Here is a 21,459-nt window from a genome sequence, read left to right as displayed (position 1 = left end):
TTCTGCAGTAAAAGATTTACACGTCTTTGGCCGCTCACTCATTTTCAACAAATGGTTTAACAAACCAGTGGATAGGGATCTGTTCCCTACATCTGAGGAACAGCAGGCACTCAAGGCGCTTGAAGATTTGCTGGGAGAACATAACACGGATGAAATTGCAGGTAATATTCCTGCATGCATTAGGATTAAATCAAAAAACTTTCCTGCCCTTAGTCTATGCCCCGCGGTGGACCTTTTCATTAAATCAGTAACTCAAGAATTTCATAACATCCCTAGATACATCAAATGTGATAATTTAACTTTGCTAGAGAGAAACAGCTTAAAACAATTGAAAAAAATCAAAGATGTGGTATTCAAGGCAGCAGATAAAGGGGGTAATGTGGCAGTGTGGCCATGTGTCATGTATGAGGCGGAGGCTAACAGACAGCTGAGAGACAAACATTGCTACAAGAGGCTGACTTTCAACCCTTTATCGGCCTTCAAACGGGAGTTGCAGATCAAACTTCTCCAGGCAGTAGAAGATAATGTCATCTCTAAAGAACTCAACTTGGCACTCTCAATTGATGAACCCACAATTCCCACCCTTTATCTGCTGCCTAAGATCCATAAAAATGAGAGGATTCCACCAGGGAGACCTATCATCTCAGGCAGGGGCAGTCTCACTGAAGGGATATGCAGATTCATTGACCACCATTTAAAAAATCTGGTGGTCAACTTACCATCGTATATTCGCGATACTGCTGATCTTTTGCAGAAGATCAGCGGTATCAGCATTGATGGTGACATGCTCCTAGTCACCATCGATGTAGAGTCTCTTTACACATGCATTAAGCATGAAGATGGTCTGAGAGCAGTTCAGTACTTTTTGTCAACATCAGAACTTGACAAATCAACATGTGCATTTATTGCACAGATGCTTGAACACATTTTAACACACAATTTCTTTGTGTTCAATGATCACTTCTACCTACAGCTCCAGGGAACAGCCATGGGGGCAGCGTGTGCACCATCTTACGCTAACCTTTTCCTGGGGCTGTGGGAGAGGACTCTATTCTCAGATGACCGGGAGGAATCAATGGCGCGGGTCCTTTTTTGGGCCCGCTACATTGATGACATTCTGGTCATCTGGAAGGGCACACATGCAGACCTGGATTCCTTCATGGTTGGGCTCAACATGAATGATATAAACCTCAAATTCACCCATAAAGCACATCCTAGTTGTGTGGATTTTTTGGATGTCAAGATTTTTACTGATGAGAAGGGCTTCATACATAGTGACGTATTCCGCAAGGAAACCTCTGTGAATGCACTGCTCCATTCTTCCTCATCGCATCCCCCACAGACCATTTCAGCGGTCCCCATTGGACAATTTTTACGGATTAAGAGGATATGTTCCTCTGACTCGTTATTTGAGAAACAGGCAGCAGATCTGAAACGTTGTTTCCTAGAGAGAGGATATAGCGCTAGATCAATCAAAAAAGCCTATCGTAGGGCAAAAGGGACTCCTAGGGATGATCTGCTTTTTCCTAAAAAGAAGGCAGAGAAACAGAACCAGGTCAGGTTCATTACAGGATACCATTCTCGATGGCCTCAAATGAAGGAAATCCTTAAAAGATACTGGCCGATTCTCCTGACCGATCCCTCCCTAAGCAGATTCATCACAAAATATCCCTCCGTGACTGCAAGACGATCTAAAAATCTAAAAGATCATCTTGTAAGAAGTTTCTATGACCCAATAAAAACTAAATATCCATTCGGGACCAAGGGTCCAAGATGGGGATGTAAGCCTTGCGGAAGATGTGTAGCGTGCCCTAATGTAGAAGATGTCACTACTTTCACCGATGTATCTGGCAGTAAAACCTTTAATATCACTCACTCCATCACATGTACTACCAAAGCCGTCATATATTATGCTGTATGTCCGTGCCCGAAGATTTATATTGGTCTTACTTCCAGAGAGCTGAAGGTGCGAGTACGTGAACATATGGCGGACATAAAGCGAGCAGCAGGGGCAGAAATTTTGGAGATGTTGAAACCTGTGGCCCGACATTTTAGAACACACCATGCATGCGATCCCTCTAAGCTTAAGGTGAGAGGGATTGATCATATTATATGCGGTACGAGAGGCGGGGCCACTAAACAAAAACTCGCACAATGCGAGTCTCGTTGGATCTGGACCCTTGGGACAATGTCTCCACATGGATTAAACGAATCTTTGAGCTTTGTTTCATTTCTGTAACCATTGACTCCTTGTGGGTCTTGGCTTTTATCTTTTCCTCATCCCTGTTGTCATTTTTTTAAAAACTAACTACCCTCTTTTGTTGTGTTTTCCTGATATACAGAATTACGATATTTTTCCATTGAGTTCATCTGAGGAGGTGTCTTGCGGTCCATGCTTCGCTACTTCCAGGAGGAAACAAGATAAATTATACTGCGCTCTACATATATCTTCTGCATTGGCCATTATATAGATATGGTATTATTTGTATCACATACTTCTCATTTACTATTTATTTTTATCCTGTATGGATCATTTCGATCCTTTATGTTGTACGATTCATTTCCAATACTTTATTTCTGTATTTTGTTATATTATGCTCTTGTGTATGTGTTCTGTATAAATTTATTTAGTGCCACCAGTAGCATTTATCAGACACAATTATATATGTTCAGTTCTTATAAACATAGAGAACTTAAAGTGATGTATATATTGCTTACTGTATGTATGGACATTGGTGTGCAGTGTATTTTTGTACTAATACATGCGGCTTCAATATTATGGTTCTTCCAGACTTAGTATTTAGGTGTTATTCAGTAATTGATTTTTATAGCATAATTGGGTGTTTACTACACTTGCATTTTTACACACACATTAACCGGTATATATATATATATTTTTTTATATTTTTTTGATTTTTTTGCTTTCTCTATGTTTCATCACATTCCCAGCACAACTCACCAGCATCACACTTCACATCTGTCATCCCATTCACGATTTTATTAGCACTCACATTCATCATCCTATACATTCACAAATTTTCATTTTTAATTCTCTACATTCACATTCATCTCACTATTGCCAGTGGTGCATTTATTTATCGTTTCACATCACAACCAACCCTCTTTTCCCCCTCCTTCTTCATGTTACACATCACAGAATCCACACCATAGGAAGCCGTTCTATGCTACTCTTTATTTTTAACTATACACAACACCCTGCAAACCATTCATATTGTAAGTTCTTCTTTTTCCTGTTTCCCTCTGGCACACATCGCTGATGGATCGCGCGCTGGTGTTCATGACATCCTGATCAGATGTCTATGTCCGAGGGGGGAGTGGCCCTGGCCTCTTCAGACCGCTGTCTAGATTCGGAGTAGGATATGTGGGGGGCGTGGTTAGTCCGCGCTGCCCCACATCCTCTCTGATGACGCGGACCGGAAGTGGGGCAGCGCCATCTTGGTACCCCGCACCAGACGCCGTTTTTCGTCATTTGATTCTGCCTCCTCCTCTTCTTACATTACAAACACCTGAACTATGCTCTATATATGGGTAGATTTTAGCAGCTTGACCCTAACCCCGGACGAAGGCAGTTGCCGAAACGCGCGTCGGGTCCAGACATCCTCATCATGTCCACTGGTATGTTATACAGCTTTCACTGACTTTTTTGCCTGGCATTGGCCTGGTACCTTTCTATGCGTCCATGTTATACAGCTTTCACTGACTTTTTTGCCTGGCATTGGCCTGGTACCTTTCTATGCGTTCATGCACATTGCTGCATGTTACCTGTAGCACTGATCGTGTAATACACACTATGGCGTATATCTGATTATCATACATATACAGATAATCACTATAATCAGGTATCCGCACATAATTATTGCCACATATATACTTTCATAGAGGGAATCCAGGCAGTACATACATGCATTTTTATTCCTTGTTGACCTCTTTCTTGCCATCATTTATTAGGCCTCATTAGCCTTAGGTCCGCATAGGCACGTACACTGTCCTCCCTTGCTGTATCAACAAATAAATAAGCTTGTATAGATTTATGTTACATCTACATCCAGTGCATGATTGTTGTCGATGTCCTTTTATTGAGTGACTCATTCCCTGTTCCAGTTTTAACCTTTGTTATGGCTTTATGTTAATAAAATTTTGTATTTTTTGCTATCCATTTGTTGTGCTTCAGTCGATCATTTCTCTCTGTTGGTTTCATACTATATGTTCCGCTGACCATCAGACTCTGAATACTATGACTCTGGATACTATATGTACCACTGACCAACAGACTCTGGATACTATATGGACCACGAACCACCAGACTCTGTATACTGTATATATCACTGACCACAAGACTCTGGATACTACAGTGGAGGAAATAAGTATTTGATCCCTTGCTGATTTTGTAAGTTTGCCCACTGTCAAAGTCATGAACAGTCTAGAATTTTTAGGCTAGGTTAATTTTACCAGTGAGAGATAGATTATATAAAAGAAAAAAAAGAAAATCACATTGTCAAAATTATATATATTTATTTGCATTGTGCACAGAGAAATAAGTATTTGATCCCCTACCAACCATTAAGAGTTCAGCCTCCTCCAGACCAGTTACACGCTCCAAATCAACTTGGTGCCTGCATTAAAGACAGCTCTTACATGGTCACCTGTATAAAAGACTCCTGTCCACAGACTCAATTAATCAGTCTGACTCTAACCTCTACAACATGGGCAAGACCAAAGAGCTTTCTAAGGATGTCAGGGACAAGATCATAGACCTGCACAAGGCTGGAATGGGCTACAAAACCATAAGTAAGACGCTGGGTGAGAAGGAGACAACTGTTGGTGCAATAGTAAGAAAATGGAAGACATACAAAATGACTGTCAATCGACATCGATCTGGGGCTCCATGCAAAATCTCACCTCGTGGGGTATCCTTTTTCCTGAGGAAGGTGAGAGCTCAGCCGAAAACTACACGGGGGGAACTTGTTAATGATCTCAAGGCAGCTGGGACCACAGTCACCAAGAAAACCATTGGTAACACATTACGCCGTAATGGATTAAAATCCTCCAGTGCCCGCAAGGTCCCCCTGCTCAAGAAGGCACATGTACAGGCCCGTCTGAAGTTTGCAAATGAACATCTGGATGATTCTGAGAGTGATTGGGAGAAGGTGCTGTGGTCAGATGAGACTAAAATTGAGCTCTTTGACATTAACTCTACTCGCCGTGTTTGGAGGAAGAGAAATGCTGCCTATGACCCAAAGAACACTGTCCCCACTGTCAAGCATGGAGGTGGAAACATTATGTTCTGGGGGTGTTTCTCTGCTAAGGGCACAGGACTACTTCACCGCATCAATGGGAGAATGGATGGAGCCATGTACCGTCAAATCCTGAGTGACAACCTCCTTCCCTCCACCAGGACATTAAAAATGGCTCGTGGCTGGGTCTTCCAGCACGACAATGACCCGAAGCATACAGCCAAGGCAACAAAGGAGTGGCTCAAAAAGAAGCACATTAAGGTCATGGAGTAGCCTAGCCAGTCTCCAGACCTTAATCCCATCGAAAACTTATGGAGGGAGCTGAAGATCCGAGTTGCCAAGCGACAGCCTCGAAATCTTAATTATTTACAGATGATCTGCAAAGAGGAGTGGGCCAAAATTCCATCTAACATGTGTGCAAACCTCATCATCAACTACTAAAAATGTCTGACTGCTGTGCTTGCCAACAAGGGTTTTGCCACCAAGTATTAAGTCTTGTTTGCCAAAGGGATCAAATACTTATTTCTCTGTGCACAATGCAAATAAATATATATAATTTTGACAATGTGATTTATTTTTATTTTTTTATATATAATCTATCTCTCACTGGTAAAATTAACCTAGCCTAAAAATTCTAGACTGTTCATGTCTTTGAAAGTGGGCAAACTTACAAAATCAGCAAGGGATCAAATACTTATTTCCTTCACTGTATATGTACCGCTGACCATCAGACTCTGGATACTATGACTCTGGATACTATATGTACCACTGACCAACAGACTCTGGATACTATATATACCACTGACCACCAAACTTTGGATACTATATAGACTATGAACCACCAGACTCTGTATACTGTATATATCACTGACCACAAGACTCTGGATACTATATGTACCGTTGACCATCAGACTCTGGATACTATATGTACCACAGATAATAATTGGGAACTCAGCACTCCAAGTTATTACGCAATAAGGGATATTTTTTTTCACATATAGCGAAAAGTAGTAATTCAAAAATAGGTTTAACGTTTCGAGCCATACATTTGACCTTCTTCAGACATGGATTATGTCCGTGGATAAAGATATGCGGCGCTTGCGACCTCGGTCACTTATTGCATAATACCTTGGAGTTCTCAGTTTCCATTATTTATACGTTGGCGTGGAAGCCTGCTCACGCACCCTTGAAACACGGAGTGCTGCGGGATCAAGAAAGTACTGTAATATGTACCTCTGACTACCAGACTCTGGACACTATACATACCACTGACCACATGACTCTGGATACTATATATACCACTGGCCACCAGACTCTGGATACTGTATATATACCATTGACACAAGACTCTGGATACTATATGTACCACTAACCACTAGACTTTGGATACTATATATATACCACTGGCCACCAGACTGGATACTATATATACCACTGGCCACCAGACTCTGGATACTCCAGACTCTGGACACTATGTATACCACTGACACCAGACTCTGGATACTATATGTACCACTGACCACCAGACTCTGGATACTATATATACCACTGGCCACCAGACTCTTGATAATATATATACCACTGGCCACCAGACTCTGGACACTATATATACCACTGACACCAGAATCTAGATACTTTATGTACCACGGCCACCAGACTCCGAATACTATATATACCACTGGCCACAAAACTGTGGATACTATATATACCACTGACCACCAGACTCTGGATATTATAAGTACCTCTGACCACCAGACTGTGGATACTTTATGTACCACTGGCCACCAGACTTTGGATACTATATGTACCACTGACTACTGGAAACCACATGTAAGTAGATTGGGGTTAGTTCACCACCACTGGATTAGGGTAAATTCTCTATCGGAGGCGGCTGTATGACAATAGGGACTAGTGATGAGGCCGGTCAGAGTTTGTGTTTAGTCAGTATTCACGTTAGTCGGCAGAGCCACAGGTGGGGTGAAACGCGTGGGATGATGGGGGTGATGGACGGCACATTGAGTGGCCTCATCCTCATGTTCCATTGGTGTCGGTGCTGCAGGTTTCTTCCAGCGACATAACATATATGATCCCCGTATGGTAAGTTCTTTCTTACGTTTTTTCCTATATGACATTTTATGGCCTGTCACATATAGACACATAAAGGTGAGGTACCCACCAGGGCCGTATTTACCATTAGATACCTGCGGGCACCAGATCACTGTAGTACTACCGATAATGAATCCTCTTTCTGTGTGTTTTCCGATTTTATGTAACTAAAGCTTAATCGCTGTATAAATGAAAAGTTCTACAACTTCCTAATCTACTTTATGCTTCTTAGCTGAGAGCAGGACTAGCGAAGTACAGGTTCACTGCATCTGAATGTGAGCAAGAGTGTCCTCATTCACTGACAGCAAACAGATCTTGAAAATGGTGAGTAATTGAAACATAAATGATATTATAAAGTTGTAGAACTTCTCATGTATACAGGAATAAAGTATTTATTATATGGGGGCATGGCTGTAAATATGCTCCCGGATATGAAGACTCCTTGTATAGACCAGTCCTATTGGATCTCTCGGTGTGGACGTCTCTGCAGGGGATTTTACTTCTTCATGAATGTTGATCTCTGGTGTGAAGGATCTGGTAACAGGAGCATCCATGAGGTGAGGGCCCTGACTGTAGGGGGCAGCATTGTAGCCGATCCTCCATCCCCCACTGTGCCCCATTCAGTGTATCCCGTTTAGATAATCCTCCACAATTTAAATAGCCTGTACTTCAGCTCTCTCCTGCACTGATACATTGTAACAAACTCTCACTTATCATTATATAACCATTAAAGCTGTTTTCTGGTTTGGAAAACCCATTTTCAAATGCCCTATTAGGGAATTTTGGGGTAATAGTGTGGGTTCCCCCGTTCAGGACCCTGATTAATTATCCAGAATGGAGAGGGGCAACAAACATCATCTCCTGCTCAGGAGGACCATCACATCCATGTATTACATGCCCAGCCCGGTGATTATAGAACTGTGTAATACTTTAATTCCCCTTTAGAGATGCTGTAGGGAAATTAAACTCTTGCAGCAAGTTCCCCCACAGATTACTGGACCCCTCTAGCAAAACGGTATTGTAAAAACCTGACAACCCCTGTAAGGCTCTGTTCACACCACATTTGGGCTTTAACTCTGACATATACCTTTAAAGTGTAGCTAAACGTTTGACAAGCTTCTGACATGTCATAGTGACATAGTGACACGTCAGAAGATTGGATTGGTGGGGGTCCGAGCACTGAGACCCCCACCAATCACTAGAACGAAGCAGCTGAAGCCCCCGTGTGAGCGCTCAGCCGCTTCGTGTTTGTTCGGCTTTTTCCAGAAATAAATGTAGCGGTGAACGGACTCAATAGAAAGTCTATGAGCCGATACATTTTTCCGGAAAAAGCCGAACAGACAGGAAGCGGCTGAGCGCTCACACGAGACCTTCAGCTGCTTCGTTCTAGTGATTGGTGGGGGTCTCAGAGCTCGGACAACATTTACTACACAGACGTCCAATGGGAATAAAGACAAGCACAAAGATGTAGGGGGTAAAAGGAAAGTTTTATTTATAGATAAGGGAAGGTTATATTTTATTATTAGGAAATTATTATAGAAGTATTAAGACTACTATTATTATATACTGTGTATATGTATGTGTCATCTATTTATCTATTATACTAAACCTATCTAAAGGCCGTGTTGATCCAGAGGAAGGCGAAAACCCCCTGTGAGGAATGAGCCAATTGTCCTCATATTAGGGGGGGAAATTCCTTCCTGACCCCAAATATGGCGATCGGCATAAATCCCAGGATCAAAGGCTGAAGTGTAACATGTGTAATATGGGGAAAGACTAGGGGAAAATTATTAATTTTTTTTATTATTATTTTTAATTAACTACTGTATTTATTTATGTGTAAACTATAAATTGTATTAAATTAAGAATTATTTTTTTAAATTATTTTCTATATTTATATTATGTTACTTATGTGTGTTACTTCTTATTACTCTATCATCCTAAACCTATTTAAGGCCGTGTTGATCCAGAGGAAGGCGAAAACCCCCTGTGAGGAATGAGCCAATTGTCCTCATATTAAGGGGGGAAAATTCCTTCCTGACCCCAAATATGGCGATCAGAATAATCCCAGGATCAAAGGCTAAAGTCTAATCTAAATGTACTATGCGAATATATGCGTGTGTCTATACTTATCATGTAGTGTGGTGTCTATACTTATCATGTAGTGTGGTGTCTATACTTATTATATAGTGCGGTGTCTATACTTATCATGTAGTGTGGTGTCTATACTTATCATGTAGTGTGGTGTCTATACTTATTATATAGTGGGGTGATGTGGGTGATATGAGTGATGTGAGTGATGTGGGTGATGTGGGTGATGTGGGTGCATTACTTACCTGGCCTGTGCTGAGGTGAGATCAGGTATAATGGCCGCTCCGGCCCCAGGACTACAACATGCGGCTATTATTCCTGATCTCCCGAGATGGAAACTAAGCACAGGCCGTTCCTGGTCGGTGTAGAGGATCTTCAGGCTGGAGTGATGTCAGATGCCTGCCCGGGATTGGAGGATGGCAAGTCAAGGCTCTGGTGCAGCAGCAAGATGGCAGAGGTGTGGCATGAAGATGGTAAGGAGAGAGATGATGGTCTGGGCAGCCGAGGTGACATACAGCAGCAGAGACATGTGGCACGGGTCAGGAGGCTTGAAGTTCTGGGCCCTTGTCCTGAGATCTTATCGGGTCCAGCTTGGTGACATGAAGCTGAACCCGGCCAAGGGGTGAAGGGCTTTGTTATTCTCTGGCCACTTCAGATGTTGGTTCTCCAGAACGGGCACAAATGGTGTAAATGGTGGCTGTGCCCTCCTCTCCTGCAGTTCCTCCCAGCCGATGGTGGAGAAGAATGGATGCGCTCTGATGTTCCCGCACACACCGAGGCGCCTCTTAGAATTTTTACGGACCAGTCTCTTGGTCAGATGTTTCACGTCAGGATTAAGCCAAGTTGGAAATTTAGGCTTCGCGGTGGTGATGGCTTTGATAGCCATTTGCCTGACGTGGCCGTTGTAAAATGGGGAGCGTCCTGCTGCCATCCTGGACACCACAATCCCCAGGCTCCACCAGTCAACTGCCGTGCCGTATTTTTTTCTAAGAAGCACCTCGGGGGCCATGTAATGCAACGTTCCCGACACTCCACGGATCTTATTGGAGGCGGTGACGCCATCTTGGGCCAATCCCAGGTCGATGATACGGACGTGGCCATCTGCATCCAACATTATATTCTCCGGCTTTAGATCTCTGCAAAGAAATAAGATGAGAGAATGACAAATCCGCCCAGTGATCCAGGAGACGGGGGATGGGTCATTGCACCACCAAGCAGAATAGCCATTCAGGAGTGTAGGAAAGCTGGGTGCACTGTTTCCAGCATGTAAAGGAGAACGAAAGAAGGGGGAAGTTGTGCTTACCGATGGACGATGTTGTGTCCATGGAGGAACTGGAGGCCACATATCATCTCTGCTGTGTAGAATCTGATGGGGAGAACAGAGCGGAGTCTCAATGTCATGAAATCTTCCTCTATCAATTCCCTAATATCATGTTATGATGGAGTGTGTGCGGTCTCTAGCAGAGAGGAGGCGCTGATTATGGCAGCTTGTATTCTGCATTCTGTGTATTATCCTTCATCTGACCTCCCCCTCACCTTTTCTTCTTTCCACCCCCCTCAGTCTCCTGATTATTTACTCGCCTTACGCTGCCGATGTTCAAGCAGCCGCACATCCTGATCAAAGCCTCCAGGCTGCCACCGGACAGATACTCCGTGATGAAAAATGCCCGCTCCTCAGACTGATGTGCGGCATAGAGGTGGCATAGGAACGGGCAGTGTCTGGCCGCTAGGAGTATCCGCCGCTCTCTCATAATTTCGTCCGCATTGTCCCGTTTGGTGATCATTTTTACGGCCATGTAGGTGTTTCGGCCGGGGACTGATGCCAGGACCACCTGAGGAAAACAAATGGAGATTCCTCATGAGAAGAAGAAGGAACAGGGGTGGACAGAGAGGTGGGTCAGTCGGGTAGTGCCCAGGACTCTACAGCAGAACAAAGCTGAGCTCCCAGCATAATGCAGTGTCTGCTGTTGGGTCCTGTATGGAGAGGTCTTCACGCCTTACCCACATTTGACATAATTATCTTAGTTGGTGGGGGTAGTATGGAGCAGGATCATACGCTATAATAGCGACCGTGGCATCTAAACAGTTAAATAGAGGTAAGCTCCCGCTGTCACCCCATCACCCCTACCCGCAACGTGATCACAGTGTGTAGATAGTTGTCATGGCAGCCAGGGGGCCTAATGAAGACCCCAAGGTCTGCCAACTTGGTCCTCCTACTAAGCTTAATAGGAGGAGGCTAAAAGAACAATTCAAGCGATACATAAATATTGTAGTCTATTGTACAAGCAATCCTACCATCGTATGTTCAACTCCTCTAGTGGGATTTACAAAAAATTTTAAAAACAAAAATCACTTTTCCCCTAATATCAAAAATAAATAGGCAGAATTGATATTCATAAAAGGGTCAAATTTAAAAATCTAACAATATTTAATCCGTGTGGTGAAAGCCGTAAAAATAAATAAATACACTTTTTTCTATTTCGTTTTGTTTAGCTCCTCGAAAAATGGAATAAAAAGTTAAAAAGTGATTAAAAGTTTTATGTAACCCAAAATAGTACCAATAAACAGTACAGCTCGCCCCACAAAAAACAAGTCCTCACACCACCCCATCAACCGAAAAATAAAAAAAAATCTGGGTTTCAGAATATGGAGACACAACAAATTATTTTTTTACAAATTGTTTTTATTGGATAAAAAGTATAAAAAATAAACCAATATAATTTGGTATCCCCGTTATTGTACTGACCCGCAGAATAAAGGTAACGTGTCATTTTTACCACTTAGTTAACACCATAAAAGCCAAATTCTTAACCCGTTAGTGACCGGCCCATCGTGTTTCTACGTCGGTCACTAACGGGCCTTATTCCGATGCCATAGACTTTTTTTTTTTCCAAAACATTTTTTATTAAAATTTTACTTGCAACATTTTTTTTCTTTCTGTGTCATTACAAGGGACAAGGTATGGCATTGCCCACATCTTGACAAAAGTAAATACATACATAGTTGTTCATACCAGTATATTTGTTAATAACATCAGAAGCAGATATGTTGATCTTTCATTACATTGCGATCTTCAACTTAAACAATAAACCTTTTAACCATTTAAACCAATAACCTTGGTAGTCTTATTTATGCCTTATCCTTATTTCCTTTCCCTGCCTCTATGCATACCCTTACTCTCTCTATTTCCATCTACTTTCTTGGTGGTTTGATTTTCAATTTCCCTAAGGATCCCTTCAGATCTTCTGTAAGATACCATTTTGTTTGTTGAAATCCCGCCATTACCATCTCAATATCTAGTTCTGACATCTGTTCCAAGAACGGTTTCCATTTCCTGAAAAAACTAGCCGTTTTCCGCTCTTTGTGTATTAGGGCATCTGTCCTATCTGAATATAGACATGTTTTCAATTGCTGTATGAGTTGTTCTAATGTCGGTGCATTGGGTTCCAGCCAGTTTTTCAGTATGAGTATTATTATATGTGCTAGCGGAGATATGTGTGTTACCGTTCCCTCTTCTTCCACTTCCATTGATGCTCTGGAGTGGAACAAAAGAAGTATGGGGTTTAGCGGCATAGATTTATCCCCTAATTTCGCCATAAATGCCAGCACTAATGACCAATATCCTTGTGTATTCGGGCATGACCAAATTCCATGATGCAGATCTGTATGTGGCTGAGCACACTTCGGGCATGCATGCAATCGGTCTGGGTTGCTATCATTTGGCGGTATGTTAAAAGCGTAAATAGCTGCATGCATTAGTCTAAACTGCGTCTCCCTCCACACCTCATTAACTACATGCTTTCTCACTGCTTTCCATCCCTCTAGTATTTGATCGTTTACATCTGTTGTTTGAAAAACACGTCTCCAATAAGGGAATTGTTGTTTTGGGTCTATTTTTATGTAAATATCCTTTATTGCCCGATATAGTACCGACAATGACTTCCTATGTGGTTCTTCTACCAGTGCATCAAAAGGATTATCTACTATCTCCCTTTCCAAGTTTCCTACCTCCCTAGCACAGAAAGTTTTAACCTGCATGTATTGTAAAAAGTGTGTTGGCTGGATCCCAAATTGGTTCACTAGCTCTGGCAGCGTCTTTAGCCTCGGTTCCGTTGTGTGCAGTATCTGCTTTACTGTGGCTATCCCCCTTTGCTTCCATGTCTTAAATAAACTACTTGTCATGCCCGCTGGGAACTGTATATGTGACCATAATGGTAAGTATTTAGACAACTGAAAAGATAGGCCCTGCTTTTTCCTCACTTCCTTCCAGCACATAATTGTGTCTCGTAATATGACTGAGGATTTAACATGGCACGGGAGGTGCTTAAGTTTTGTGTGCAATAATGCTTGAAGGTCGTATTTACCTGCTAGTGCTGACTCTAGTTCCTGGTTGGAGTAATGATTAGTTTTGTGTATCCAGTCTAACACATGTCGGAATAGACTGGCTATATTGTATCCCCTTAAATGCGGAATGTTCACCCCCCCCCTGCCAGTGAAACCCCTGCAACTTCGTTAGCGATATCCTTGGCCGTTTATATAACCATATAAATTTCGTTATAGTGGAATTAACATTTTTGACATCCTTATTCTTCAATAGTACCGGCAGTGTTTGCATTGGGTACAATAATCTAGCGAAGGAGATCATCTTGACCAAATGGCATCTACCGAACATAGAGAGCGGCAATGCCCTCCATCTTTCAAGTTCCAGCCTTATTTTGTGGAAGATGGGTTCATAATTCAGATGATATAAGGTTCCCGGGGTTTTCCCGATCCGTATCCCCAAATATGTTATTTGTGATTTTGCAATTTTTATGCCTAATTGCTGTAACCTCTCATCCGCTGTATGATTATGCTGTGTCAAACCTAAGAGTTCGCTCTTGAGGGGGTTAATTTTGAGACCCGCGAATAGCCCATAGTTATGGATCACCTCAAAAACCCTAGGGAGATGCCTAGACGGTTGAGAGAGAAACAGCAGGATATCATCTGCAAAGACTGCCGCCTTAACCTCAACCTCACCAACTCTAATCCCATTAAATATCCGCCCCTGTTCCAGGATCTGTATCAGGGGTTCCAATGCTAGGTCAAATAAGAGTGGTGATAGTGGGCACCCCTGTCTCGTTCCCTTATGTAGCTTAAACGTCTTTGACTTGATTCCTGGCGTGCACACAGCCGCCGTGGGGTTCTTGTATAACGTTTTTATGTAATTTCTAAATGCCCCTTGTATGTTAAATTTATCCAAGACCATGCCCAGCCACTGCCACTCAACATTGTCAAACGCCTTTTCAGCATCCAGCAACACAAGTGCCGCTTGGCTGAATGACTTTGGCTGTGCTGCCACCCCATCCATAACTCCTAATACTTTTCTAATATTTGTAACTGCCGATCTACCTTTAATGAAACCCACCTGCGACGGCCCCACCAGACGAGGCATTATTTGGGCAAGCCTATTTGCCATGATCTTGGACAATATCTTGATATCCTGATTTATTAAGGATATGGGTCTGTATGAGCTCGGTAGTGACAGATCTTTCCCATTTTTTGGTAGCACCTTGATGTATGCTGTATTTGCTGCATCAGGAATGTTCCCACCCTCCAATAGAGAATTAAAATATGCTAATAACGTCGGCGTTATTTGTTCCTGTAGTATTTTATAGAATTCTGCCGGGTAACCATCAGGTCCCGGCGTCTTCCCATTTGCTAATGACTTTATGTCTATCTGTAACTCTACCAGTGTTATTCGTGCGTTCAAGTCTTCCAATTGCCCCTGGTCTAAGGTAGGTAAGGTGATATCTGCCAGAAATCGGTCACCCCGCACATCGCCCGGTACCAATGTGGTCTCGCACAGCTGCTGATAGAAAGCCTGAAAAATGTCATTCATCTTTTTGGGTTCCGTTTGTACACAGCCCTTGTGATCTCTTAGTTTGGTTATATGTGTAGGTGGCCGAAATCCCCTAGCCAATCCCGCCAACAGTTTTCCTGCCTTGTTGCCAAAACGAAAAAGTTTGGCCTCATAGAGTGATCTCCCAAACTTCTCCCTTTTATCCAACCATGACTCGAAGTGTTTCCTCGCATCCACCCATTTGTGTTTTTTATCTGTCGACGGGTCAGCAAGGAAAGAAGAATAAGCTGTTCTAAGGTTATCACTGCACTCTCTGTATTTTTGTTGGATCTGTTTTTTCTTAAACGTTACGTACGATATGAGCCTTCCTCTCAAGACCGCCTTAGCCGTCTCCCAGTACAGGGCCTGATCAGCCGCATGTTCTGCATTGTCTATAGCATATTCTAACCACCATCCCTTTATTCGTGCTTGAAAATCTTCATCTTCTGCTAAATTTGCCGGAAATCTCCACTGAGTAAACTCCCCCCTGGGGTGTGTATCCGCCAACACCAACCGTACTGGCGCATGATCAGATATGATCATGTCTGTGATGTCTACCTGTTCTACTCGTTGTAACATATGTTGGCTTAAATAAATGTAATCTAATCTCGACCAGGATTTGTGATATGGTGAGAAATAAGTGTATTCCCTGTCATCCGGATGGCTGTATCTCCAGCTATCAGTTAGTTGTGTGGTTTGTGAGAATTCAGGCAATATGCCATCTGTAGCCAGTGTCGGTGCCTGTGTATCTCTCTTCCTATCTTCATCTGCATATTGTACCGAGTTGAAGTCTCCCCCTACCAGCTTCATTGCACATGTGTCAGCTAGGAGTGTAATCTGGAGGTTCTGAAAGTAAGTGCGGTTATTTGTATTGGGCGCATATACATTATATATACTAACTTCCCCCCATTGTGTGTCTAGCAGGATGTGCATTAATCGTCCCTCTGTGTCCACATATTTTGAGTGTAAAGTGAAGGCAAGATTTTTGCTTATTAAAATTATCACTCCATTTTTTTTTTGAATAGCTGGGGAACCATAAACATTTCCCACCCAAAGTTTACGCATTCTAAAAAAATCTTTTTCTTCCAGGTGAGTTTCTTGAAGCAAAGCCAGGTCAGCCTTCAGTTTGCCAAGGTGACGCAGGACCATTGACCTTTTGTGTGGGGACAGTAGTCCCTTAACATTCCATGTCACTACTCTCATAAAGAGAAATTAAGTTATTCGTTAGCGGAGACTGGCTATGTTTCTGCATCATATATAGGATGTTGTGTATTAATAAGGAATAAATTGGGAATCTAATGTCAGTGCGGCTCAGCCCCCTTGAACTAGGGCTAATACGACTACCAATCAACCATTGATCCCCACTATGTGAGAACACATTAACTCTCCCCGACTCCCTCGGAGAGCCCCCATTTTCCCTCTCATATTTCCTCAGGACTTCTCTTTTTTCTGCCATGTGACTTACTCCCCTCTACCTACAGATAATATCTCGTCAGCATAACACATTTAACATGGTTTAACAATATCTCAGCTATCAATGTATTTGTGCTTATCTTTCTTGTTCTAAACTGTTTTAAACTAGGCCCCAATGTCATCACCAAGTAACTTCCTTTGTTGCATATGTCAACTATTAGACACTTGAATACATGAATAAGTTCCAATTTCACTCGACGGTGGTACTCACGACTCTCGTCTGCCGAGGAGTCGACTGGCAGTTGATTCTGGGTGTACACTAGCCGTGTCGTGGAGTCTGTGGCAGTCTCTTTTCCTTGGGTGGCTGTCCCTTCGGATGCGTCACGTTCTGCTGCGCGCTTCCTCCCGAGAAATCTCCATCTGCTGCTGTAGGCGCTGTTTCCCTGAACAAATCTTTGCACACTGCCTCCGCTTCCTGGTGGTCTGTATAAACTTGTAGGGTGCCACTTGGAGTTGTTACCTTTAAAATCGCTGGGTATAGCAATTGGAACTTAAGTCCCCGCTTGTGGAACGCTGTGCAGATTCTGCTGAATAGCTTTCGTTTCTTTGAAACTTCCGCGGAGTAATCACTAAATAACATGACTGTGATGCCGTTTAATTTTGTCGGGCCCCGTCTGGTTTTGTACATGCGCAGCAGCGCTTCCTTGTCAGCATAATCAAGATAGCGTACTATGACTTGTCGCGCTCTCTTTAGTGCGCCTTGGTGTTGCGGCAGAGTCTGTCTGTCTGGACCCACTCTATGCGCTCTTTCAACTTTACATGGCCCCTCCATATTCAGCATCTTTGGCAGATCATATTCACAGATGTGCTTTAGTTGCGTGGCTGGTACTGATTCTGGTATTCCCACTATTCGCACGTTGTTCCGTCTCGATCTGTTCTCCAGGTCATCTATTTTGGATAACATCTTTTGTTTTTCGGCCAATAGCTCCTGAAGTGCGCCATGCGTGTCTGCTGCTTCATCTTCTAACAGGGATATTCTTTGCTCTACTTCATCTAGACGTATACCCTGTTGTGATACCTCGCTTTGCAGTGCCTTCAGTGAGGTTGATATAGTATTGGCCAGTGTGTCTTGTATGTCGGGTGTTATACGCTTGGCTACCTCCATGGCCAGTTTTCTGTAATCAATTTTCATTGAACTCGAGGTCTCCTCCCCACCTTCCTCATCTGACATTGTCTCTTCCTGGTCTGAGGATGGCCTACTTGCTGCCTGCTTGTCTTTTCTGGTGACCGGTGGCATTTTTGTTTGCACCCGTTGCGCGGCCCCTGTTTCTTGGATCGATTACCGACTATGACAGGCTATGCGTGCCGCTGGCGAATGTGCTGTTGTCAACACGTGGTCTGAGCGCGTTGTAGTAAAATGGCGCTCCCTCACTCACAATGTCCTGTTACAGGCGTCTGTCTTCAAAGACGGTCCAACCGCTTTTGCAATCTGTATAACACCGTCTATAAAGCTGTCTTTATCGGGACCTCTTGCCTGTTATATGTGTCGGGGTTAACGCCAGCTGTGCCCAACCTGTCTGTGGCTCAGACAGCGCGTTGTTTAGGGCTGTGAGCCGCGGCAAGATGGCGCCTCTTCACCTCCTCTATCTCGCTCCGGTATTTGGCGCCAAAACTAACCCGACCGCGTTAGCGGTAAGTATGGGAAGACCCCGGTACCTGCTACCTGCTTCAGTCAGGTTTCTGTGCCCTGCCGATCTGGTACTGTGCGGATTATAACTTGTCTTGGTCCCGTGTTTTCTGGCCGGCTCCGCTCCCTGTTTCCTGCGCTAAAATCTGCCGATAAGCGCGGGAGGTGTCTGATCTCTCCGGTTTCTCCCGTATGTGTCGGGTGCAGCTTGCTAGGTCAGTGCTGACCTTTGTAACGTTTTTCCACGTGTTAGCTGGATATCTTAGTCGATTTTTATGTCCCGTAGATCTGGAGAGCTCCTTTCTCCCTCCTCATATGTCAGCGCCGGAACCGGAAGTCCTGCCATAGACTTTTTACGTCGCGGCATCGGAATAAGTAAACAGAGCAGGGACCTGTCAAATCTCCCTGCTCTCAGCTGCCAGAGGCAGCTGAGGGCGTCCCTGCTCTGCCGGGTGAGATCGATATTAGTATCGATCTCACCCGTTTAACCCCTCAGATGCGGTGCACAATAGCGAGCTCCCTCTCTCTCCCACCGACACCCGGCGATACGATCGCCGAGTGTCTGTGTCTCTAATGGCAGCCGGGGGCCTAATAAAGGCCTCCAGGTCTGCCTGTAATGAATGCCTGCTAGATCATGCTGCAGGAATGACCTAGCAGATGCCTGTCCGTGTTAAACGGACAGCAATAATACACTGCAATACAGAAGTATTGCAGTGTATTATAAATGCGATCGAAGAATCACATATTAAAGTCCCCTAGTGGGACTAGTAAAAAAGTGAAAAAAAAGTTTAATAAAGTTAATTAAAAAAAAAATTTGAAAAAAAATGAAAAACCCAGCTTTTCCCCTTACAAAATGCTTTACTATTAAAAAAACAAAATAAAGTTAAAAAGTTACACATATTTGGTATCGCCACGTCCGTAACGACCCCGACTATAAATCTATTACATTATTTAACCCGCACGGTGAACGCCGTAAAAATTGTAATAAAAAACTATGGAAAAATTGCTGTTTTCTGTGAATACTGACTTTAAAAAAATGTGATAAAAAGTGATCAAAAAGTCGCATCTACTCCAAAATGGTACCAATAAAAACTACAAGTCTTCCCGCAAAAAAAAAGCCCTGATACAACCGCATCGGCGAAAAAATAAAACCGTTACGGCTCTTCAAATATGGAGACGCAAAAAGAAATAATTTTGAAAAAAAAGCGTTTTTACTTTGTAAAAGTAGTAAAACATACAAAAACTATACAAATTTGGTATCGTTGCAATCGTAACAACCCGCTGAATAAAGTTATTGTGTTATTTATACCACACGGTAAACGGCGTAGATTTAAGACGCGAAAAAGAGTGGCAAAATTTCAGGTTTTTTTCTATTTCCCCCCAAATAAAAGTTAATAAAAGTTAATCAATAAATAATATGTCCCGCAAAATGGTGCTATTAAAAAATACAACTTGTCCCGCAAAAAACAAGACCTTATACAGCTATGTCGACGCAAAAATAAAAAGGTTATAGCTCTTGGAATGAGACGATGGAAAAACTTAAAAAATGGCTTGGTCATTAAGGTTTAAAATAGGCTGGTCATTAAGGGGTTAAACCAATGGAGGAATTGCCGTTTTTTGTTTTTTTTTGCTATTTCACCTAAAAAAAACAGACTTTTACAATGTTCCCAGTAAATGATATGGTACATTGAAAGGAGCCATTAAAAACTACAACTCGTGCCCCCAAAAATCAAAATCTCTCATATGTAGACAGAAAAATACTAAAATGAAAAACTAAAGTAGTGGTTATGGGGGCAGGAATACTTCTGGATGTCCTATTAGGCATCCCATAGGAGAACACTACACCCATCATCCATCCAGCATAACATGGTGAAAACAGAGAACAATTGATGGAGATAAAAGGTAAACTTTAGGTTTACCACCCTATAAAATGAAATATTTAGATATTATACTCACTTTGCCAAAGCTGCCCCTACCCAGGACCTGGTGGATGGTGAAGCGGCTGATGGTAAGCCTGGCATAGGGGCTGGATGTTCCAGGGTCTTGGCTGCTCCCAGGTCTTGGCTCCTCATCCTCCAATCCTCTGTCCTTGGCTCCTCTCCTCTTCTTCTTGAATCCGGTGACGCTGTCCTCCTCCCTCTTCCTCTTCTCCTCTTCTCTCTTCTCGCCGTCTTCTCCATGTCCATTGGACGCCATTTTCACAAATATCTTCCTACCTGTAGACTTCAGTCCGATCGCTGCCGTCGACAGTTGAAAGTAAACGGCAGTTGGTCGTGTGCAGGTCACATGATGTCAGAGGTCATGGAATCCTCAGGTGGCACCTGCCTGGCAGTAACCTGCTCTGCCATGTCTGATGTGGGCATCATGAGTGCCAGCCAGTCTAGTGTCCAGAGCTGTGTTTCCCAACCAGGGTTTCTTATGGCCTGGTCAGGGGTCTGCAGAACACAGTACCAATACATGCCACTCCTACAGTAGAGATAAACAACGGTTATTTGCTCAGGTTATTGGCAAAACCCTTTTCATCCACAATATAGAATCTGGGTTTATATTTAGGGGTCTGTATTTATTTAGGGGTCTAATCTGGGGTCTGTATTTATTTAGGGGTCTAGTCTGTGGTCTGTATTTATTTAGGGGTCTGGTCTGGGGTCTGTATTTATTTAGAGGTCCGGTCTGGGGTCTCCATTGATTTGGGGTTTGGTCTGAGGCCTGTATTTATTTAGGGGTCTGGTCTGGGGTCTGTATTTATTTAGGTGTCTGGTCTGGGGTCTGTATTTATTTAGGGGTCTGATCTGGGGTCCGTATTTATTTAGCGGTCTGGTCTGGGGTCCGCATTTATTTAGGGGTCTGGGGGTCTGCATTTATTTAGGCATCTGGTCTGGGGTCTGTATTTATTTAGGGGTCTGGTCTGGGGTCTGTATTTATTTAGGGGTCTGGTGTGGGGTCTGTATTTATTTAGGGGACTGGTCTCTGGTCTCCATTGATTTAGGATTCTGCTCTGGGGTCTGCATTTATTTAGGTGTCTGGTCTGG

The 21,459-nt window shown here is 43.1% G+C and overlaps 1 protein-coding gene across 1 annotated transcript; it reads right to left on the bottom strand.

Annotated features, from left to right (window-relative positions):
- Positions 1–8,841: 8,841 nt before the first annotated feature.
- On the bottom strand, positions 8,842–20,735 carry LOC142666036 (protein kinase C delta type-like). The gene is made up of 4 exons (XM_075845903.1): positions 20,387–20,735; positions 11,034–11,284; positions 10,756–10,818; positions 8,842–10,588 (listed from the first exon to the last, which is right to left on the bottom strand). The coding sequence occupies exons 1-4, from the start codon at positions 20,624–20,626 to the stop codon at positions 10,030–10,032; spliced, it is 1,113 nt and encodes a 370-aa protein (XP_075702018.1). The 5' UTR covers positions 20,627–20,735; the 3' UTR covers positions 8,842–10,029.
- Between the last annotated feature and the right edge of the window lie 724 nt (positions 20,736–21,459).

Source organism: Rhinoderma darwinii, chromosome 13, assembly GCF_050947455.1.
Source record: "Rhinoderma darwinii isolate aRhiDar2 chromosome 13, aRhiDar2.hap1, whole genome shotgun sequence".
Classification (NCBI taxonomy): Eukaryota; Metazoa; Chordata; class Amphibia; order Anura; family Rhinodermatidae; genus Rhinoderma; species Rhinoderma darwinii.
Note: the sequence above shows the minus strand (reverse complement) of the source record. Positions and strands in the feature narration are given on the sequence as shown.

Excerpts from the sequence above, each read along its gene's own strand:
- LOC142666036 (XM_075845903.1), bottom strand. The coding sequence starts at position 20,626 with ATGGCGTCCAATGGACATGGAGAAGACGGCGAGAAGAGAGAAGAGGAG. Across the intron at positions 11,285-20,386 it reads GTAGGGGCAGCTTTGGCAAA|GTGGTCCTGGCATCAGTCCC; the intron begins GTGAGTATAATA and ends TGTTTTCCTCAG. Across the intron at positions 10,589-10,755 it reads GGACACAACATCGTCCATCG|AGATCTAAAGCCGGAGAATA; the intron begins GTAAGCACAACT and ends ATTTCTTTGCAG.